The following is a 21,159-nucleotide window of genomic DNA, read 5'->3' on the forward strand; positions in this document are numbered from 1 at the left end:
AATAGGAAAGAGCGAACAAAAGGCACGTTTATCCGTTTATGCTGTTTTCTCTTTCAGTTCCGCAGATCGTTCGGGAATAATAAGCGCCTGGAATATCGGCCATCGCAATCACAGAGGATGATATTTATGGATTATATCAATGATCTGAAGAGCTCGTATGATTTGAATATTTGAGGAGCACATTGAGAGAGCAGAAATCATCGCTGTCGTTGATAATAGCTGGTAATGGATGTGATTGGTGTTTAAAGCAGTCACTCATGTAAAGCTGAGAGAGAGACTGAGAACAAGGAAGCGATCTCTCTCTCTCTCTCTCTCTCTCTTTTTCATTGTGTCTGTCCATCTATCGCCAGAAAACATCACAGAAAACATCTCAGAAAACATCACTCTAATGCTCGATCTGGGAGAATGCGCGTCCACACGAGCAGGTGAGTGAGTTCTGCTGGGACGAGCTCGTGCTCGGTGGCTAGCCGTGTATTGTTGTGTGCCTGAGAGAGTGTGTGTGTGTCTGTGAGAGTGTGTGCCATTAAAACAAGATCGTCGTGGGCGAAATTCCTCCCAGATCACAATGGTTGGTAAAGCCCATCTCAGTCCCGCTGAACTGCGTGTGAATGCGCTGAATGGACCTGCTAACCAGCCCATGCTAGCGGCTCGTTATAGCCAGTCTGGAGTGTTTCTGCTCGGTCGTCTGGTGTGTTTCTGGTTCTGTGGATCAGTGAAGGCGCTTCTCAGCTGCTGGGCTGGGTTCTGTGAGTATATGTGTGGCTGAGGACTAATAACTAACTAACTAACCAACTGGTTAGCCGCTCGTGTTAGCTGTCGTGTGTCTGCAGTGGCACAGCTCATTCACTGACTGATGATGACACTGTCATTCACCACAGTAAATCATGGTAAATCCCTGCAGCTTCTGGGAGTCTTCAGTCTGATTTTAGGCCCATATTTCACCTGACAGAATGGAGAATTGTGTAACTGAAGACATACCAGGGTATACCATGGACTTTCCACCTATATTTACTGGTTGTTGTCATAAAAAAATGAACGAAATTACAAAATACTGTGAAATATTACACCGCTCGGAAAATGCCTTATGAAGTGATCGTGATTTTGCTCTGGTAACTGTGTGATTTGGGTGGCAGTAAATGTTGTTTATCAATGACAGAAAGTATACTAATGTACTATAGTAATCCTGCTGTCACTCAAGATGAAAAAAATGTTGTTGTATTTAATGCGGACATACAAATGATGATTATTATCAGACATGTCTGCAATGTTCGATTCTGTCGTGGCATTTAGTGGTTAAATGTTTATCAAAACTCAAATATACTGAATCTGAACGCTTGTGTGTAATCCTGTATGTCTGACAGTTCGTCTCGTGTCTCTCGTACTGCACAGTAAACTTGAAGAGTTTTGATTCTCTACCTGAAATAAAATGTTTTTAGAATACTTTTACTATCATGAAAAAAAGCAAATTGCTGATTACTTTTGCTTTACCTTCTAAAAGTTCTAACATTTTGTTCTCAATATCACACAAGCCTACAGTACATAATAATAATAATAATAATAATAATAATGGAAATAGGTTTGTCACGACACCAAAATGTTATATAGTAAAACCAGAAACACAGATTTCACTGCAGAAAACTCAACAATTTACTCCCTTCAGCTGACACACTCTCACACACACATCAATACTGTATAAATCTGTATATCGGTGGTTCCTGTCCCAATGCACCGGACGAGATGTTGAGAACTAGATCTTATAGTTATCGTTCCCGTCTGTGTTCGTCAGGAATCCTCAGAGTCAGGATGGATGTTAGACGTCTGACAGGGATGGAAACGAGGGACTGAAGTTCAGGAGATTAATCTGCTGTTTAACTGACCCACGTTTGCTCAACGAGAGGCAGATTCTCCCTGATCATCGGTTGGGCCATTAAGGGCTCATATGATGCTATTTTAAAAGTTTATTTTGTTTATTGGGGGTAATAGGCTAACATGCTTTAATGTAAAAAAACAAAACATACTGTACATTCTTGTCCAGTCTGTCTGAAACTGAAACACACTGGCTTCTACAAAGCCCCTCCTTCAAAAAAGCCCAGTGCTCTGATTGGCCACAGCTCAACCAGTGCTTTGTGATTGGCCAAAAACTTTAAGTGTGTGTTAAACGTAACGCGTTGGAAACGAGTGTCCTCAACAGCCACCTGTCCGTCACAGCACCTGACCCCACTAATGTCTGGCTCACAGGGATAGTTCCTTTACTAGCCCATGATTTACTCGCCCTCAACCCATCCCAGGTGTGTCTGACTCTCTTCTTTCAGGCGAATACAATTTGAGTTATAAATAAAGAATATCCTGCTCTTCCCAGCTTTATAATGGGAGTGAATGGAGCCTGAGATTCTGAAGCATCATCCATCATAACCCTAATCCATACGGGTTAATAAAGGCCTTCTGAAGAAAAATATCCAGATTTATAACTTTAGAAACTAGAATCACTGGCGTCCGGTAACGGCCGTACCAAAGTCTAGTTCCTGGGGAAGAGTGACCTCTGACCCCACGCGTGATGTAGGAGTCTCCACGCCTCTCGCGGTTCAAACATCAAACTCAAGCTCCTTCCACATTTCTCTATAAAAAAATCTTGTTTATACTTCTGATTTGTGACCGGTGTTTTGCTCGATCCTCTGCTCTTCCACGTTTGTCGATATGTCATGTGTCGGGTCAGAGGTCATGCGTGGGGTCAGAGGTCACTCTTCCGCTGGAACTAGACTTGCGTACGGCTGTTACTGGACACCAGTGATTATAGTCATAAATCTGCATATTTTTCTTCAGAAGGCCTTTATTAACCCGTATGGATTAGGGTTATGATGGATGAGGCTTCAGAATCTCAGGCTCCATTCACTCCCATTATAAAACTGGGAAGAGCGGGATATTTTTTAATTTAACTCAGATTGTGTTCATCTGAAAGAAGAGAGTCATACACACCTGGGATGGGTTGAGGGCGAGTAAATCATGGGCTCATTTTCATTTTTGTGTGAACTTTAACCTGAACTGGCTTGAGTGAAGAGTTCCTCCACCTGTGCTCGTCTGAAGACCCTAACCCTAACTGAACTCAGTGTGTGTGTGTGTGTGTGTGTGTGTGTGTGTCCGGGAGGAGAGGAGAGGAGGAGACTGTCCCTGAACTCAGTGTGTGTGTGTGTGTGTGTGTGTGTGTGTGTGTGTTGGCAAGTCACATTACAGAAGAGCAAGTTAGGACGTTTTTATAAAGGATTACAAAGTCCAAAAGATGCTTGAATGAAGCATTAATAATAAGACCGGTAACATGCATTAGAAAAATAAATGGTGTCAAAGTTTCAATACATCTATAATCGCTTGGTTCTCATGAGTGCACTTTTGTTTATTGTCATTACATCTGAACTTTGAATTAGCATTTTAAACATAAGTAATGCTGACATGGAGTAATCTGAGGATATTTCATGAAAGTCACTGTAATACAGTAGTATAAAGCCCCTTTCACACAGCGCGATGATCCCGGAAAATTGCCAGGAAATTGCCAGAACGCCTTCTGTGTGAACGCAAACACGACCCGGGAATGATGCCGGGTTGGGGACCTAGTAACATTACCGTGTTCAGTCCCGGAACGCGCGCTGTGTGAACAAAAGCCGTAATAATGCCGTGTTGTAGTGATGATGCTGAAGCCGGGATCGTTCGCCAGCTGTGAAACGGTGCGTAAATGCGCAAGTTTATGATCGAATCAGAGCAATAAATGCACAAGTGTGGTGTCTCCAGAGAGAGATCGCAGCTCATAAGCAAACTGAAGACGCTGCTGAGACATTACATGTCACGTATGTCACATGTCTTTACGGGATTTTTACGTGTTGTGTGTGAACGCACTCTCTGATTCTGGAAAATCACTGGCAGTGTGAATGAACCAAAATCAAACGAACCCGGGTCAAATCCCGTGTCACTTTATCCGTGTATTTTCCCGAATCTCTGTGTGAAAGGGGCTTAATAGTAATTTGACACACACCTGCGAATCACTGTTCATTTTCACTGAACGGATAAGAGTGTTGCAGTGAAAGTGGAGGATGGCTGAGGCTGAAGTTGGTTGCCTCTGATTTTGTTTCACTGAATAGAAAGTCGTACAAGTTAGGGTTAAAGCGATCCGTCCGGGATCTGTCCCGATCATGAGGGTTAGCCCTAACCCTAAACGGCCTGAAGCTCGTCTGCATCGGCCCATGTGAAGGAGCACCGCTGGCTCTGTGTTCGGCTCCTCCATCAGTGTGATTCACTCCCAGACATCAGTGATCAGGAGAGCGGCAGTGGAGCGATCCGTCCGGGATCTGTCCCGATCATTCTGATCATAACTTTTTTTTATCAGTTAATTATACTTTTTACAGAATAATTAACTGCTACCCTACATGATATTTCCTTATATGAAATATAATATATATAATGGATATATTTCTGATAACTTTTAGCTACATTTTTAAATGGCTTTTCCTTTTCCCCTTCATTATGAGATCTTATGTCATTGACCGAGAATTTAGGGCTTTGAATCAATTAAAAAAAACTAATAAACTTATTAAATGCACAGTTTTCTGTTTATAATTACATCACACACATTTAACAAAATTTAAAACAGACCATATTAACTTTTCCACTCACTGGCCATTTCAGAACTTCTACTAGCCAAGAAAAGAAATTCTGTCAATACAGTACAAAGAACATAAAAAAATGTAGATGTTGGAAAATAACAATGTCTTTTCTGTTCACCAAATGCTTTTAATCTTCGTTATTGCTTCAATGCTAATGAACAAGCGCGCCGTTATTTAGTGACGATGTGAAAGATATGAGCAGATTCTGCGTAATGCGCTGTATTTAATATATCATGATGATCCTTACGTTTTTGCGCTAGAATCTGTGCAGATTTGGCTTCACAAACTTCCCCAGCAAAGCGAGTAAACATAATAAGTAACGCCAAATTGGCTCGTGATTTGACAGCGTTTCCCGTCACAGCTGATTTTAACCTGCATTTGGCGAGTGTTTATTTCAAACCCTGATCAAGAGCGCCAAGAGCATGGAAAGGGTTAATGTGGAGACCCGCTTGGCATTCTGGGTATTTGATTGGCAGCATGTGATGTCCTGCCCTGACGTGTGTGTGTGTGTGTAGGTGAATGCCGAGGCGATGTCTGGCAGTAAGGCGCTGGGAGGCGCGTGTGTGTGTTGTGATGTCCTGACGTGTGTGTGTGTGTGTGTGTGTGTGCAGGTGAATGCCGAGGCGATGTCTGGCAGTAAGGCGCTGGGAGGCGCGCGGCGGCGGCGCACACGGTGCCGGCGCTGTCAGGCGTGTATGAGGACCGAGTGCGGCGAGTGCCACTTCTGCAAGGACATGAAGAAGTTCGGAGGACCGGGTCGCATGAAGCAGTCGTGTCTGCTCCGGCAGTGCACCGCGGTGAGTCACCATTGATAGGCGACAATGACCAGGGACGAGCCATTATTAAGAACTGGAATTTCTCTGGATTTACTAATTTACTAATCCTTGGGAATTTTTGGGATAATGTAAGGACACAACTGCATGAAATATATGAACTGTGAAAGTGGTTTTTGGATATTTTATTTAGCAAAATCTTACATATTGTAGCTTTAAGTGTGTGTCGGAAATATAACGGCTAAATGTAAAGCTTCAGCTTCCAAAGCTTCTAAGCAATTGTAAACACGTAGTTAATAATGTTGTGTTTACCTTTATTTAGCATTGATCACTTGTGATCAGATTGAGCAAAATGCATCTTAATCCCATGTGCAAACCTTCACACATGTTCTCCCAGGTTAGTTAAGTGTGTGTGTGTTTTCCCCATGGGTCTCTCCTGTAGCCGGTGTTGCCACACACTGCCGTGTGTTTCGCGTGTGGTGAAGCGGGGAAGGAAGATACGGTGGAGTCGGAGGAGGAGAAGTTCAGCCTTTCTCTGATGGAGTGCACAATCTGCAACGAGATCATCCACCCCAGCTGCCTGAAGGTCTGGCCCACACCGGCTCATTACCAGCACTCTTTACCAGCACTCTTAACCTGCGCTCACTATCAGCACTCATTACCAGCACTCATTACCAGCACTCATTACCAGCACTCATTACCAGCACTCATTACCAGCACTCTGTACCAGCACTCTTTACCAGCACTCATTATCAGCACTCTTTACCACTCACTACCAGCACTCTTTACCAGCACTCTTTACCAGCACTCTTAACCTGCACTCACTACCAGCACTCTTTACCAGCACTCATTATCAGCACTCTTTACCACTCACTACCAGCACTCTTTACCAGCACTCTTTACCAGCACTCTTAACCTGCACTCACTATCAGCACTCTTTACCAGCACTCTTTACCAGCACTCACTACCAGCACTCTTTACCAGCACTCTTTACCAGCACTCTTTACCAGCACTCATTACCAGCACTCATTACCAGCACTCATTACCAGCACTCATTACCAGCACTCACTATCAGCACTCTTTACCAGCACTCTTAACCTGCACTCACTATCAGCACTCTTTACCAGCACTCTTTACCAGCACTCACTACCAGCACTCTTTACCAGCACTCTTTACCAGCACTCTTTACCAGCACTCATTACCAGCACTCATTACCAGCACTCATTACCAGCACTCTTTACCAGCACTCATTATCAGCACTCTTTACCACTCTTTACCAGCACTCATTACCAGCACTCATTACCAGCACTCATTACCAGCTCTCATTACCAGCACTCATTACCAGCACTCATTACCAGCACTCTTTACCAGCACTCTTTACCAGCACTCTTTACCAGCACTCTTAATGCTGACCATAACATCATCAACTCTCTCCCGCAGATGGGGAAGTCAGAAGGCATCATTAACGATGAGATCCCAAACTGTTGGGAATGTCCAAAGTGCCACAAGGAAGGAAAGACCAGTAAGGTAAGACTGAGGTAAAACATGATGAAGCGCCTCTGTTTCAGGACTGGTCTTGCCACACCTTCTTTAAAGGTTTGGTTTTTTGCTAAAATGGAAAATATTTAATAGATTTTGGTCCATAAATCCGTCATTTGCAAATCGATTGAGATGGACAATAAAGACTTATAGGGCCCTATTTTAACGATCTAAGCGCATGGTCTAAAGCGCACGGCGCAAGTTCACTTAGGGCGTGTCCGAGTCCACTTTTGCTAGTTTAACGACGGGGAAAATGGTCGGCGCTCCCAGTGCATGGTCTAAAAGGGTTGTCCCTATTCTCTTAATGAGTAATGGGTGTGTTGTGGGATTCACGTGCGTTAAACCAATCAGAGTCTCATCTCCCGTTCCCTTTAAATGCCAGTTGCGATCGCACCATGGCAGATTCGCTATTTACATGACGGAATTTGATAGTGGAAAGACCGAACGCGTCTCCAGAGCGCAAACGGAACCGAAGAAGCCGGATTCACCATATCTTTATGTACACAATAATAATATTTTACATTGCAATCCTTTTATTTTAAATATTTGGCATGTTTGTGTGCTGCTGTGCGTCCTTGTGTGTTTAATAAGCAGAGTGTATGCGCGCTGTGGACCCTATAGGCGCGCATTACTAACGCGCTCCTTAAATAACAAAAACAAATATTGCGCAGTCTATTTCTGGTGCCTCAAAATAGCAACGGTCCAACAATGCGCCAGAACACACTCGTTCTCAGACCAGCACACCCATGGGCACAAATGCATGTGCTATTTAAACAACGCGGCGCAGGACGTGAAAATGAAAACTGCGTCAGACTGAAACTAGCAAAAAACACTTGAGTCGAGCTTGGCGCTGCATTGCGCCAGGTGTAAGATAGGGCCCATAAAGTCATATAAAGGGCTAATTTTTTCACATACATACAGTACACTCACCTAAAGCAATATATACTATATAGCAAATCTCAATAAGCTGATTTATTATTTTGCCGCAGGATGTAACTCTTATTGCCAAGCTCTTTATCAAGTTGGAGATACAGTGTATCCAACTTTATCCCCATGCATACAATAAATTCACGTACAGCGGTTATATAATATAGCAAATCTCAACTGCTTGAATGTTTATATTGTCTTAAAATGTAGCTATATGGCTCGCCCAGCTCTAATCTGATAAATGCAGCTTTAAGGCATGAAGGTATTCAAAGATTATAAACGTTAACATGATTTTCTGTAAAGCTGCTTTGTAACCATGTGTGTTGCACAAATAAATTTGACTTGCTACGTATTCTACGTTCTTGTAAATTCTGCTGTTTTGTCACCAAGATAATGTTTCGATATTCCAACTTTTTTTAATTTCATTAAGTTTTTTTATCATTCAAAATTGCAAAAATCTGTTCTGAAGGGAGCAAACTGAAGAGGAAACTTAACATTTAACGTGTTCAGTCAGGCCTGGTTTTGCACGATACTTCAGTAATCATGCACGATCTTGCAAATCAGTTTCCTAAATAATGAGCATTTAGATTTCATGCCTCCAACAAACACATGATAACATTTGATTTATAACTTCAGCTTGTTTATAGAGAATCTGTGGCAGAATGATGTCACCATTATAACTTCAGAATAATATAAGGTTTCTGTCTGGTCTGCAGGATCAAGGAGACGGTTTAGGAAAGCGACGCATGGACAACGGGGAAGTGAGTCGCTGGAAGCTCACGGATGATCCTCCTCCCAGTAAGAAGAAGAGCTTGTCTCTGGAAGACTCGACACGACAAGACGGTCCGAAACGCAAGAAGGAGAAGGACGTGCCTCAGGAGGGAGGCTCCAAGAAGAAGGCAAGTCCAACAGCAGATTCATGGACTGGTGCAATGAGATCTTTCTGTCTAGCTTTAGATTCAGCTCTCACTCATATGATTCTACAAGAAACAACAGCTGACGTAATATCAAACATTGAGAGAGAAACTATTTTTATATCTAGTGTTTAAATTAGGGATGCACCGATGTGAACATTTTGGCCGATACCGATAACCGATAATTCTTTGTATTTGAAAGCCGATAACCGATAAAGTGGCCGATAAATCTGAATCCAAATTTTTATATATACATTTAATTTTTGAGAGCCTGATTACAAAAACAAAACTCTAAATTAAAAGCCATGTCCCAAGCACACAATTAGAATGTTCTCATTATAATTTTATGTAGCCTTTATGAAAGCATGTTTCACTTAACTGTATTTTCCTTTTTTGAAGAGATTCCAATCATATTTCAAGCAATTCAGAACCATCATGTTGAACAGGCGCATCTGAAGCATCTCAGCTGAAGGAAATAATCCATTATTTATTGGCTTTAATATATCGACCAAATTTTCTTATCAGGCCGATAACGATAACAGTAAAAATGATTATATATCGTCCGATGCCGATATGGTGGCCAATATATTGTGCATCCCTAGATTAAATATAGCCACCAAAAAGGTCTGTAGTGTTTTAGAAAAGGCTACATTTTAAATTTGAAACTGGGCAAAGAAATGTGTGGTGATGTTTGAGAGTCGAGCTGCTAATATCAGACCCGCTCGGGCCGGGAGTGTTCGTAGCATGTGCCTGTTTTTATGAGCACTGTGTTTTTCTGTGTTTCCCCGACAGATCAAAGGTGCCCGTGAGAAACATCTGAAAAAGGTACGACTGTCTCACTGTTGAAAAGAATAGTTGTCAGAGGCTACGTTTACATGCAACCAAATAATCCGTTAGTAATGGGACTGACGGCTCAATCGCACTGAAAAGCCTTCATGTAAACACTTTAATCGATCCGACTGAGATCGATCCCAATGAGATTTCGATCGGGTTGAAAGGGGCGGTTTATTCCTTTTCTAATCCGATCGAGAGAACATGTGAACACTTGATCGTATTGAAAACGGAAACTGAAAGGACTGCGCATGTGCAATGACGTAGAAATACCGTAATGATGAATGACGCGCTGAACGAGCTGTTGTTCCAGATGAATAAAGTGTCATATAAATGAGTTTCCCGTTATTTTATAATCCTCCGTTCACTGCGTGTGTGAAGTGGAGCAGGACAACGGCCCACCAGTGCTGGCTTCAGACTCTCATCCACACACGACTGGTTTACTGTGTGATCAATATAAGCAGCGGCACAACGGCTCATACGCTCATCTTCTCCAAATTATGACCAGAAATGGATAAATATCAAGTCTGCTGATTAAAACAAATAAAGACCAATGTAGGATAACAGTTATTATCCGCAAACAGTGTGTGCATGTCAAACAATCTATCCCGATTTGAAGCTTGTGACATATAAACGCGCACATCAACCCGATCACAGGTTAAGCGTTCATGTAAACACTACACTCAGATTCATCAGTCGGAATCAATTCAGTCCGACTGAAACAAAAGTTGTGCATGTAAACGTAGCCAGTGTCTCTCCTAAGAGGACTGCTCTTCACTGAGGTTCTGTCTTCTGCAGAAAGCGAAACCCAACTCCTCGGACTCCTCTGAAGCGAACGGGCCGAACGCATCGGTGTCGGTCGGTCACGGCTCCGGCTCGACTCCGGCTCAGCCCTCATCTCTGACGGCCAGCCAGGACCAGCGCTCCCATCACCGGGAGAAGCTGGAGCGCTTCAAGCGCATGTGTCTGCTGGAGCGAGTGCGGGACTCCAGCTCCTCGTCCTCCTCCAGCTCTGAGACGGACTCTGAGTCGGACTCGGACTCTCCGTCTCCCATCGGCGCCTCGGAACCGTCCTCTCCGGCGTACGGGAGCATGCGGGATCGGGAGCGTAACCGGCGCCTGGCGGAGCTGGGCTTCAGCGCGAGCGAGGACTCTGAGGGAGAGAGCGTGCCGGAGCCGGAGCCGGAGCCTGACGAGCCTCAGCCGCAGCGCCGCCGAGGAGACGCTAATCCCAGAGTCCGCAAGCCGGTTCTGGACCCCGAAGCGGACGAGGACGAGGACGGCTCAGGGGATCGCGGTCACAAACCTGTGGCTCCACCGTCTCCGCTGTCCGCCACGCAGCCCGTCACGCACACACACACACACACCCCGGACGGCCTTTCCTCCAAGCGCTCGAACGGGCAGGAGCGTAACGGGCGCTCGCGGGTCAGCAGGGAGACGCAAGAGAAGGAGAACTCCAACAGCACCGTCACTAATCACCGGCACGGCAAAGCTGTCCGCGGGAACAAACTGCGCGGCGGGAGCCGGCAAGCCCAGAGTAAGAGCGGCTCCGCGGCGGGCGGCTCTGCGACGGCTAACGGGAATAGCGCCGCAGCTAACGCTAATGCTAGCGGCGTCTCTCTGCAGCGCTCACAGTGCCGGCCGCTGAAGAGGAGCGCTGTGCCCGTGCCCTCGCCCAGACCGCTGCAGATGGAGAGACACCTGGTGCGCCCGCCGCCCGCCTGCCCCGAACCACACCGCCTGCCGCTAGCCAGCGGAGACACACACACGCTAACCAGAGACGCCTGGCTCCGCGTGTTCCAGCAGCTCAGCCAGCGCCAGCTGTGTGTGTGCATGCGTGTGTGCCGCACCTGGAGCCGCTGGTGAGAGACCTGCTAACACATGACACTATTATAATAATACCTTTTATTTATAGGCACTCAATAAAATCTGTAAAAAACAAAGCTATGCAAAAACACAGACATACACATCAAACATAAAATCAACAAATCAAACAATCAAATCACTAAAAGCTGTTCAGATGAAACTGTTTTATGTCTAACTGAATGTATTAGATGTGCAGCAGCGGAGATCATGAGCACCTGTTATACCGTTAGCGTGGCTGTTATCGCCATCCGTCTCACGTCTTCTGCTCCTGCCACAGAACTGTAGAGGAGAGTTATGAGATCCGGCACACAGATAGAGACAGACCTAACTTACCAGAGAATCGCCAAACCTCTAGCGCCACCAACAGCTCAGATCTACATTTATGCTAATGCTAATACCTCTTGACCTGAAAGGCCTATAAACAGAATGTTTTTATGGTGGTGCCAGATGGTTCATTATCTCTTCTTCACCAGTCTTTGCTCAGATCACCATTAGATCATCATGCTGGTAAAAAGTTATTAAATTATTTTTGATCGACCAAACAGTTCTTGTATAACATTCCAACTAATGATCATGCCAAACACCTGCCGTATTGGAGACGCATCTGGGAATATCCCATCGTTCGGCACAGCGCCTCCTACTGATCAAGAAGGAAAATTGTCAAGATTTGATTATAATGTTCAAATAGTATGATCAAAAAGCATTAGGCTGGTCTTTATATCTTCGGTGCTGCGTATCGAGTCATAATATAACCAGATATAACCATAAAAGTAATGTTTTGCTGTCAGCATTTTTGCCCCCGTTATTGCTGTTTGCAGCTGTAATTTTAATTAATGTAATGTATAGCATAAAATAGTCTTCTTCTTTTTTTTTTATTCTATAGCACAAATGTGAAGTGGACTGAATGTTTTTGAAAGCACCAGGATTTGTTACACTTTGAATCATGAAATAACATTAGCTGTGAAATACATGTGTTGAGAGATGATCTTTATCCTTCCAAACGATCGGCTGAATCGAGTCATTTGAGCTTTTGAAATGTTCATGCTGTATATAATTACTGATTCATCAGTCATTCATCCAAAACCGATATCAATAACCAATACTTTACTTGTATTTCTGATTAGCCAGATAATTAAATATAATGCTAAACCAACCATCGAAAACCGTGTCCTCTGCACCTCCACAATAGGTGGAGTGTGGAACGGCTCTCTGTCAGTCATGTGACGCACGTGTGTTTGTCTGCAGCCTCTGTCAGTCATGTGACCCGTGTGTTTGTCTGCAGGTGCTGTCAATCATGTGACGCGTGTTTGTCTGCTGGTGCTGTCAGTCATGTGACGCGTGTGTTTGTCTGCAGGTGCTGTCAATCATGTGACGCGTGTTTGTCTGCAGGTGCTGTCAATCATGTGACGCGTGTGTTTGTCTGCAGGTGCTGTCAATCATGTGACGCGTGTGTTTGTCTGCAGGTGCTGTCAATCATGTGACGCGCGTGTTTGTCTGCTGGTGCTGTCAATCATGTGACGCGCGTGTTTGTCTGCTGGTGCTGTCAATCATGTGACGCGCGTGTTTGTCTGCTGGTGCTGTCAGTCATGTGACGCGTGTTTGTCTGCAGGTGCTGTCAATCATGTGACGCGTGTGTTTGTCTGCTTGTGTTGTCAATCATGTGACCCGTGTGTTTGTCTGCAGGTGCTGTCAGTCATGTGACGCGTGTGTTTGTCTGCTGGTGCTGTCAGTCATGTGACGCGTGTGTTTGTCTGCAGGTGCTGTCAATCATGTGACGCGTGTGTTTGTCTGCTGGTGCTGTCAGTCATGTGACCCGTGTGTTTGTCTGCAGGTGCTGTCAATCATGTGACGCGTGTGTTTGTCTGCAGGTGCTGTCAATCATGTGACGCGTGTGTTTGTCTGCTGGTGTTGTCAGTCATGTGACGCGTGTGTTTGTCTGCTGGTGCTGTCAATCATGTGACGCGTGTGTTTGTCTGCTGGTGCTGTCAATCATGTGACGCGTGTGTTTGTCTGCAGGTGCTGTCAATCATGTGACGCGTGTGTTTGTCTGCTGGTGTTGTCAGTCATGTGATGCGTGTGTTTGTCTGCTGGTGCTGTCAATCATGTGACGCGTGTGTTTGTCTGCAGCCTCTGTCAGTCATGTGACGCGTGTGTTTGTCTGCAGCCTCTGTCAGTCATGTGACCCGTGTGTTTGTCTGCTGGTGCTGTCAATCATGTGACCCGTGTGTTTGTCTGCAGGTGCTGTCAGTGATGTGACCCGTGTGTTTGTCTGCTGGTGCTGTCAGTCATGTGACCCGTGTGTTTGTCTGCTGGTGCTGTCAGTCATGTGACCCGTGTGTTTGTCTGCAGCCTCTGTCAGTCATGTGACCCGTGTGTTTGTCTGCTGGTGCTGTCAATCATGTGACCCGTGTGTTTGTCTGCAGGTGCTGTCAGTCATGTGACGCGTGTGTTTGTCTGCAGCCTCTGTCAGTCATGTGACCCGTGTGTTTGTCTGCTGGTGCTGTCAATCATGTGACCCGTGTGTTTGTCTGCAGGTGCTGTCAGTCATGTGACCCGTGTGTTTGTCTGCTGGTGCTGTCAGTCATGTGACCCGTGTGTTTGTCTGCTGGTGCTGTCAGTCATGTGACCCGTGTGTTTGTCTGCTGGTGCTGTCAGTCATGTGACCCGTGTGTTTGTCTGCTGGTGCTGTCAGTCATGTGACGCGTGTGTTTGTCTGCTGGTGCTGTCAGTCATGTGACGCGTGTGTTTGTCTGCAGGTGCTGTCAGTCATGTGACGCGTGTGTTTGTCTGCTGGTGCTGTCAGTCATGTGACCCGTGTGTTTGTCTGCTGGTGCTGTCAATCATGTGACGCGTGTGTTTGTCTGCTGGTGCTGTCAATCATGTGACGCGTGTGTTTGTCTGCTGGTGCTGTCAGTCATGTGACCCGTGTGTTTGTCTGCTGGTGCTGTCAGTCATGTGACCCGTGTGTTTGTCTGCTGGTGCTGTCAATCATGTGACGTGTGTGTTTGTCTGCTGGTGCTGTCAGTCATGTGACGCGTGTGTTTGTCTGCTGGTGCTGTCAGTCATGTGACGCGTGTGTTTGTCTGCTGGTGTTGTCAATCATGTGACCCGTGTGTTTGTCTGCAGGTGCTGTTAGTCATGTGACGCGTGTGTTTGTCTGCTGGTGCTGTCAGTCATGTGACCCGTGTGTTTGTCTGCTGGTGCTGTCAGTCATGTGACGCGTGTGTTTGTCTGCTGGTGCTGTCAGTCATGTGACGCGTGTGTTTGTCTGCTGGTGTTGTCAATCATGTGACCCGTGTGTTTGTCTGCAGGTGCTGTCAGTCATGTGACCCGTGTGTTTGTCTGCTGGTGCTGTCAATCATGTGACCCGTGTGTTTGTCTGCTGGTGCTGTCAATCATGTGACCTGTGTGTTTGTCTGCTGGTGCTGTCAATCATGTGACGCGTGTGTTTGTCTGCTGGTGTTGTCAATCATGTGACCCGTGTGTTTGTCTGCTGGTGCTGTCAGTCATGTGACGCGTGTGTTTGTCTGCAGGTGCTGTCAGTCATGTGACGCGTGTGTTTGTCTGCTGGTGTTGTCAATCATGTGACCCGTGTGTTTGTCTGCAGGTGCTGTCAGTCATGTGACCTGTGTGTTTGTCTGCTGGTGCTGTCAGTCATGTGACCCGTGTGTTTGTCTGCAGGTGCTGTCAGTCATGTGACGCGTGTGTTTGTCTGCTGGTGCTGTCAGTCATGTGACGCGTGTGTTTGTCTGCTGGTGCTGTCAGTCATGTGACGCGTGTGTTTGTCTGCTGGTGCTGTCAGTCATGTGACGCGTGTTTGTCTGCAGCCTCTGTCAGTCATGTGACGTGTGTGTTTGTCTGCAGCCTCTGTCAGTCATGTGACGCGTGTGTTTGTCTGCAGGTGCTGTCAGTCATGTGACGCGTGTGTTTGTCTGCATCCTCTGTCAGTCATGTTTGTCTGCATCCTCTGTCAGTCATGTGACGCGTGTGTTTGTCTGCATCCTCTGTCAGTCATGTGACCCGTGTGTTTGTCTGCAGCTTCTGTCAGTCATGTGACGTGTGTGTTTGTCTGCAGGTGCTGTCAATCATGTGACGTGTGTTTGTCTGCAGGTGCTGTCAGTCATGTGACCCGTGTGTTTGTCTGCAGCCTCTGTCAGTCATGTGACGCGTGTGTTTGTCTGCAGGTGCTGTCAGTCATGTGACGCGTGTGTTTGTCTGCATCCTCTGTCAGTCATGTGACGCGTGTTTGTCTGCAGCCTCTGTCAGTCATGTGACGCGTGTGTTTGTCTGCAGGTGCTGTCAGTCATGTGACGCGTGTGTTTGTCTGCAGGCTCTGTCAGTCATGTTTGTCTGCATCCTCTGTCAGTCATGTGACGCGTGTGTTTGTCTGCATCCTCTGTCAGTCATGTGACCCGTGTGTTTGTCTGCAGCCTCTGTCAGTCATGTGACGTGTGTGTTTGTCTGCAGGTGCTGTCAGTCATGTGACCCGTGTGTTTGTCTGCAGCCTCTGTCAGTCATGTGACGTGTGTGTTTGTCTGCAGGTGCTGTCAATCATGTGACGCGTGTTTGTCTGCAGGTGCTGTCAGTCATGTGACCCGTGTGTTTGTCTGCAGCCTCTGTCAGTCATGTGACCCGTGTGTTTGTCTGCAGCCTCTGTCAGTCATGTGACGCGTGTGTTTGTCTGCAGGTGCTGTCAGTCATGTGACGCGTGTGTTTGTCTGCAGCCTCTGTCAGTCATGTGACGCGTGTGTTTGTCTGCTGGTGCTGTCAGTCATGTGACCCGTGTGTTTGTCTGCAGCCTCTGTCAGTCATGTGACGCGTGTGTTTGTCTGCAGGTGCTGTCAGTCATGTGACGCGTGTGTTTGTCTGCTGGTGCTGTCAGTCATGTGACCCGTGTGTTTGTCTGCAGCCTCTGTCAGTCATGTGACGCGTGTGTTTGTCTGCAGCCTCTGTCAGTCATGTGACGCGTGTGTTTGTCTGCAGCCTCTGTCAGTCATGTGACCCGTGTGTTTGTCTGCAGCCTCTGTCAGTCATGTGACGCGTGTGTTTGTCTGCAGCCTCTGTCAGTCATGTGACGCGTGTGTTTGTCTGCAGGTGCTGTCAGTCATGTGACGCGTGTGTTTGTCTGCTGGTGCTGTCAGTCATGTGACCCGTGTGTTTGTCTGCAGCCTCTGTCAGTCATGTGACGCGTGTGTTTGTCTGCAGGTGCTGTCAGTCATGTGACCCGTGTGTTTGTCTGCAGCCTCTGTCAGTCATGTGACGCGTGTGTTTGTCTGCTGGTGCTGTCAGTCATGTGACCCGTGTGTTTGTCTGCAGCCTCTGTCAGTCATGTGACGTGTGTGTTTGTCTGCAGGTGCTGTCAATCATGTGACGCGTGTTTGTCTGCAGGTGCTGTCAGTCATGTGACCCGTGTGTTTGTCTGCAGCCTCTGTCAGTCATGTGACGCGTGTGTTTGTCTGCTGGTGCTGTCAGTCATGTGACCCGTGTGTTTGTCTGCAGCCTCTGTCAGTCATGTGACGCGTGTGTTTGTCTGCAGGTGCTGTCAGTCATGTGACCCGTGTGTTTGTCTGCAGCCTCTGTCAGTCATGTGACGCGTGTGTTTGTCTGCTGGTGCTGTCAGTCATGTGACCCGTGTGTTTGTCTGCAGCCTCTGTCAGTCATGTGACGCGTGTGTTTGTCTGCAGGTGCTGTCAGTCATGTGACGCGTGTGTTTGTCTGCAGCCTCTGTCAGTCATGTGACGCGTGTGTTTGTCTGCAGCCTCTGTCAGTCATGTGACGCGTGTGTTTGTCTGCATCCTCTGTCAGTCATGTGACCCGTGTGTTTGTCTGTAGCCTCTCAGTCATGCGACGCGTGTGTTTGTCTGCTGGTGCTGTCAGTCATGTGACGCGTGTTTGTCTGCAGCCTCTGTCAGTCATGTGACGCGTGTGTTTGTCTGCTGGTGCTGTCAGTCATGTGACGCGTGTTTGTCTGCAGCCTCTGTCAGTCATGTGACGCGTGTGTTTGTCTGCATCCTCTGTCAGTCATGTGACCCGTGTGTTTGTCTGCAGGTGCTGTCAGTCATGTGACGCGTGTGTTTGTCTGCATCCTCTGTCAGTCATGTGACGCGTGTGTTTGTCTGCATCCTCTGTCAGTCATGTGACCCCGTGTGTTTGTCTGCTGGTGCTGTCAGTCATGTGACGCGTGTTTGTCTGCAGCCTCTGTCAGTCATGTGACGCGTGTGTTTGTCTGCTGGTGCTGTCAGTCATGTGACGTGTGTTTGTCTGCAGCCTCTGTCAGTCATGTGACGCGTGTGTTTGTCTGCATCCTCTGTCAGTCATGTGACCCGTGTGTTTGTCTGCAGGTGCTGTCAGTCATGTGACGCGTGTGTTTGTCTGCATCCTCTGTCAGTCATGTGACGCGTGTGTTTGTCTGCAGCCTCTGTCAGTCATGTGACGCGTGTGTTTGTCTGCATCCTCTGTCAGTCATGTGACGCGTGTGTTTGTCTGCATCCTCTGTCAGTCATGTGACGCGTGTGTTTGTCTGCATCCTCTGTCAGTCATGTGACCCGTGTGTTTGTCTGCAGGTGCTGTCAGTCATGTGACGCGTGTGTTTGTCTGCATCCTCTGTCAGTCATGTGACGCGTGTGTTTGTCTGCATCCTCTGTCAGTCATGTGACCCGTGTGTTTGTCTGCAGGTGCTGTCAGTCATGTGACGCGTGTGTTTGTCTGCATCCTCTGTCAGTCATGTGACGCGTGTGTTTGTCTGCATCCTCTGTCAGTCATGTGACCCGTGTGTTTGTCTGCAGGTGCTGTCAGTCATGTGACGCGTGTGTTTGTCTGCATCCTCTGTCAGTCATGTGACGCGTGTGTTTGTCTGCATCCTCTGTCAGTCATGTGACGCGTGTGTTTGTCTGCATCCTCTGTCAGTCATGTGACCCCGTGTGTTTGTCTGTAGCCTCTCAGTCATGTGACGCGTGTGTTTGTCTGCAGCCTCTCAGTCATGCGACGCGTGTGTTTGTCTGCAGCCTCTGTCAGTCATGCGACGCGTGTGTTTGTCTGCAGCCTCTCAGTCATGTGACGCGTGTGTTTGTCTGCTGGTGCTGTCAGTCATGTGACGCGTGTGTTTGTCTGCAGGTGCTGTCAGTCATGTGACGCGTGTGTTTGTCTGCAGGTGCTGTCAGTCATGTGACGCGTGTGTTTGTCTGCTGGTGCTGTCAGTCATGTGACGCGTGTGTTTGTCTGCAGGTGCTGTCAGTCATGTGACGCGTGTGTTTGTCTGCAGGTGCTGTCAGTCATGTGACGCGTGTGTTTGTCTGCTGGTGCTGTCAGTCATGTGACCCGTGTGTTTGTCTGCAGGTGCTGTCAGTCATGTGACGCGTGTGTTTGTCTGCAGGTGCTGTCAGTCATGTGACGCGTGTGTTTGTCTGCTGGTGCTGTCAGTCATGTGACGTGTGTGTTTGTCTGCAGGTGCTGTGATAAGAGGTTATGGACTCAGATCGACCTGAGCCGGCAGCGCTCCATCACTCCTCCGATGTTGAGTAGTATAATCCGCAGACAACCCGTATCTCTCAACCTGGGCTTCACTAACATCTCCAAGAAGCAGCTCATGTGGCTGATCAACCGTCTGCAAGGTACGTCCTCCTGCTAGCGTTACACGTGAAGCATTACACAGACACAATGAGAAACAGTGCAGTGTTTCAGCCGTGGCGAGACACAGGCCTACAGGATCATATAAAAGTAGAGAAGTGTGTGAAAGAGCAGAGAGGACGAAGGGTCCGAGCTCAGTGTGAGTTTACACTGGTCACCGATGGAAAGATCTACAGCGAGGAAGAATCAGTCCACAAGATTGAACCGAGCCCATGTTTGGCGTTTAAAGCTCAGAGGTGAGTGTAATGAGGGTGTTTTGCTTCTTCAAATGAAAACTACATCAAGTATAATTTATCTGAGTTCTACCAGAAAGGGACCTTTCGCAGGGCTCGCAAAATCGCTAGCCCAACGTCCCGGGGCTATTGGGTTTTCCAGTCGGGCTACCAAAATGCAAAATCCTCCCTTTATTCACATTATTGACTAGTTATTTTAAGGAAAATGCTGATTTATCCATAGCGAAATTTCTCATGAATCTCCGTGCCTGATTTAAGAGAAACATGTCCAATCAAAATTAAAGCTCCACTTGCATGAATGCTTTACTTTTCGTGTCAATGATTCAATGTTTGAATCCATGTGCTAACACACTATCACTGTAAAGCTGCTTTGAAACAAAAAATCTGTATTGTAAAAAGCGCTACATAAATAAAGGTGACTTGACCATCATATATTCTGCTATATAAAAAGCATAAAATAATTAGAGCACCATTTACTTGCTTCAAAGTCTGGTATTATTATTATTATTATTATTATTATTATTGTTATTATTATTTATTGCTACACTTAAATGTGTATTATTCCATCAGAAACGTAACACTTTTAGCATTGTCAGGCTTTGACCTGCCACAAGGTGACGCTGTTTTCTAAACTCATGATGCTTAGAATCTTTTACCGGAACAATCAGAGAAAAGTGTCAAAGCTTCAGAGAGTAATTTTTTCTCCATCCCTCCTGCACCCAACTGCAAGTTCTGATGTTTGGGGAAGACAACTGGTGCTTCCAATCCATCCCTTGTAAAGCAGTGCCATTAACCGACGTTATGCAACTAAAACTTTTTTTTTTTCCTCTGGTGTTAAGTCATTCCAAAAATCATGGCAACGGACGTTGGTAGGTTTATGTTTCTCAGCTACTGCACTGGCCATTATTATTAAGTGAAGGAGACTTATGTTTGTTATCCAATCATTAATGGCAAGGAAAGACCCTTAATACTTGAGAGCGGCACATATGATGTGTTTCTGGGTGTTTCTCCCTCATATCAGCTTTGTGGTCTTGATTGTGGCATATCTTTGAGGTTTAGAATCCAGTATTCCTGTAATTCTTTTGTCTTTTATGAATTTAATAAAGAACTCTGTTTTGTCTTCTATCCAAACATACCGCGTCATCTACGTCAGGTGACCTGTAAATGCGCAAAAACTGTTTCCATTGCAGTTTTGCAAAATATTTATTTTTCGAATTGCCTGAAAAACCACCTCATGCAAGCGCAAAAAGTTTTTTGCGATAAATGGGAATTTTTGCGAAATTGACGTGTTTCCATTGGGCGTATTATCATCTTCTTCCGCTTATCTGGAGCTGGGTCGCGGGGGCCGCAGTCTAAGCAGAGATGCCCAGACTTCCCTCTCCCCAGACACTTCCTCCAGCTCTTCCGGGGGGACACCGAGGCCTCCCCAGGCCAGCCGGGAGACATAATCCCTCCAGCGTGCCCTAGGTCTTCCCCGGGGTCTCCTTCCCGGGAAGGCGTCCAGGAGGCATCCGGAACAGATGCCCAAGCCACCTCAGCTGGCTCCTCTCGATGTGGAGGAGCAGCGGCTCTACTCTGAGCTCCTCCCGAGTGTCCTCACCCTATCTCTAAGGGATCGCCCAGCCACCCTGCGGAGAAAGCTCATTTCAGCCGCCTGTATCCGCGATCTTGTCCTTTCGGTCATGACCCACAGCTCATGACCATAGGTGAGAGTAGGAACATAGATTGACCGGTAAATCGAGAGCTTCGCCTTGCAGTTCCTTCACCACGACAGACCGGCACATCGACCGAATTACTTCAGAAG

General features: G+C 46.7%; 1 protein-coding gene across 1 annotated transcript in view; it reads left to right on the forward strand.

Moving 5' to 3' along the window:
• fbxl19 (F-box and leucine rich repeat protein 19) overlaps window positions 1–21,159 on the forward strand; it is a 34,436-nt gene that overhangs the window by 425 nt on the left and 12,852 nt on the right. Inside the window, exons 2-10 of the mRNA XM_084422678.1 lie at window positions 58–222; window positions 351–425; window positions 5,258–5,443; window positions 5,862–6,005; window positions 6,860–6,946; window positions 8,602–8,784; window positions 9,592–9,624; window positions 10,429–11,492; window positions 18,943–19,106. Coding sequence (XP_084278804.1) covers window positions 5,273–5,443; window positions 5,862–6,005; window positions 6,860–6,946; window positions 8,602–8,784; window positions 9,592–9,624; window positions 10,429–11,492; window positions 18,943–19,106 — 1,846 coding nt within the window. The 5' untranslated portion in view covers window positions 58–222; window positions 351–425; window positions 5,258–5,272. The remainder of the gene's footprint in view (window positions 1–57; window positions 223–350; window positions 426–5,257; window positions 5,444–5,861; window positions 6,006–6,859; window positions 6,947–8,601; window positions 8,785–9,591; window positions 9,625–10,428; window positions 11,493–18,942; window positions 19,107–21,159) is intronic.

Source organism: Rutilus rutilus, assembly GCF_951802725.1.
Source record: "Rutilus rutilus genome assembly, chromosome: 11".
NCBI classification, from domain to species: domain Eukaryota; kingdom Metazoa; phylum Chordata; class Actinopteri; order Cypriniformes; family Leuciscidae; genus Rutilus; species Rutilus rutilus.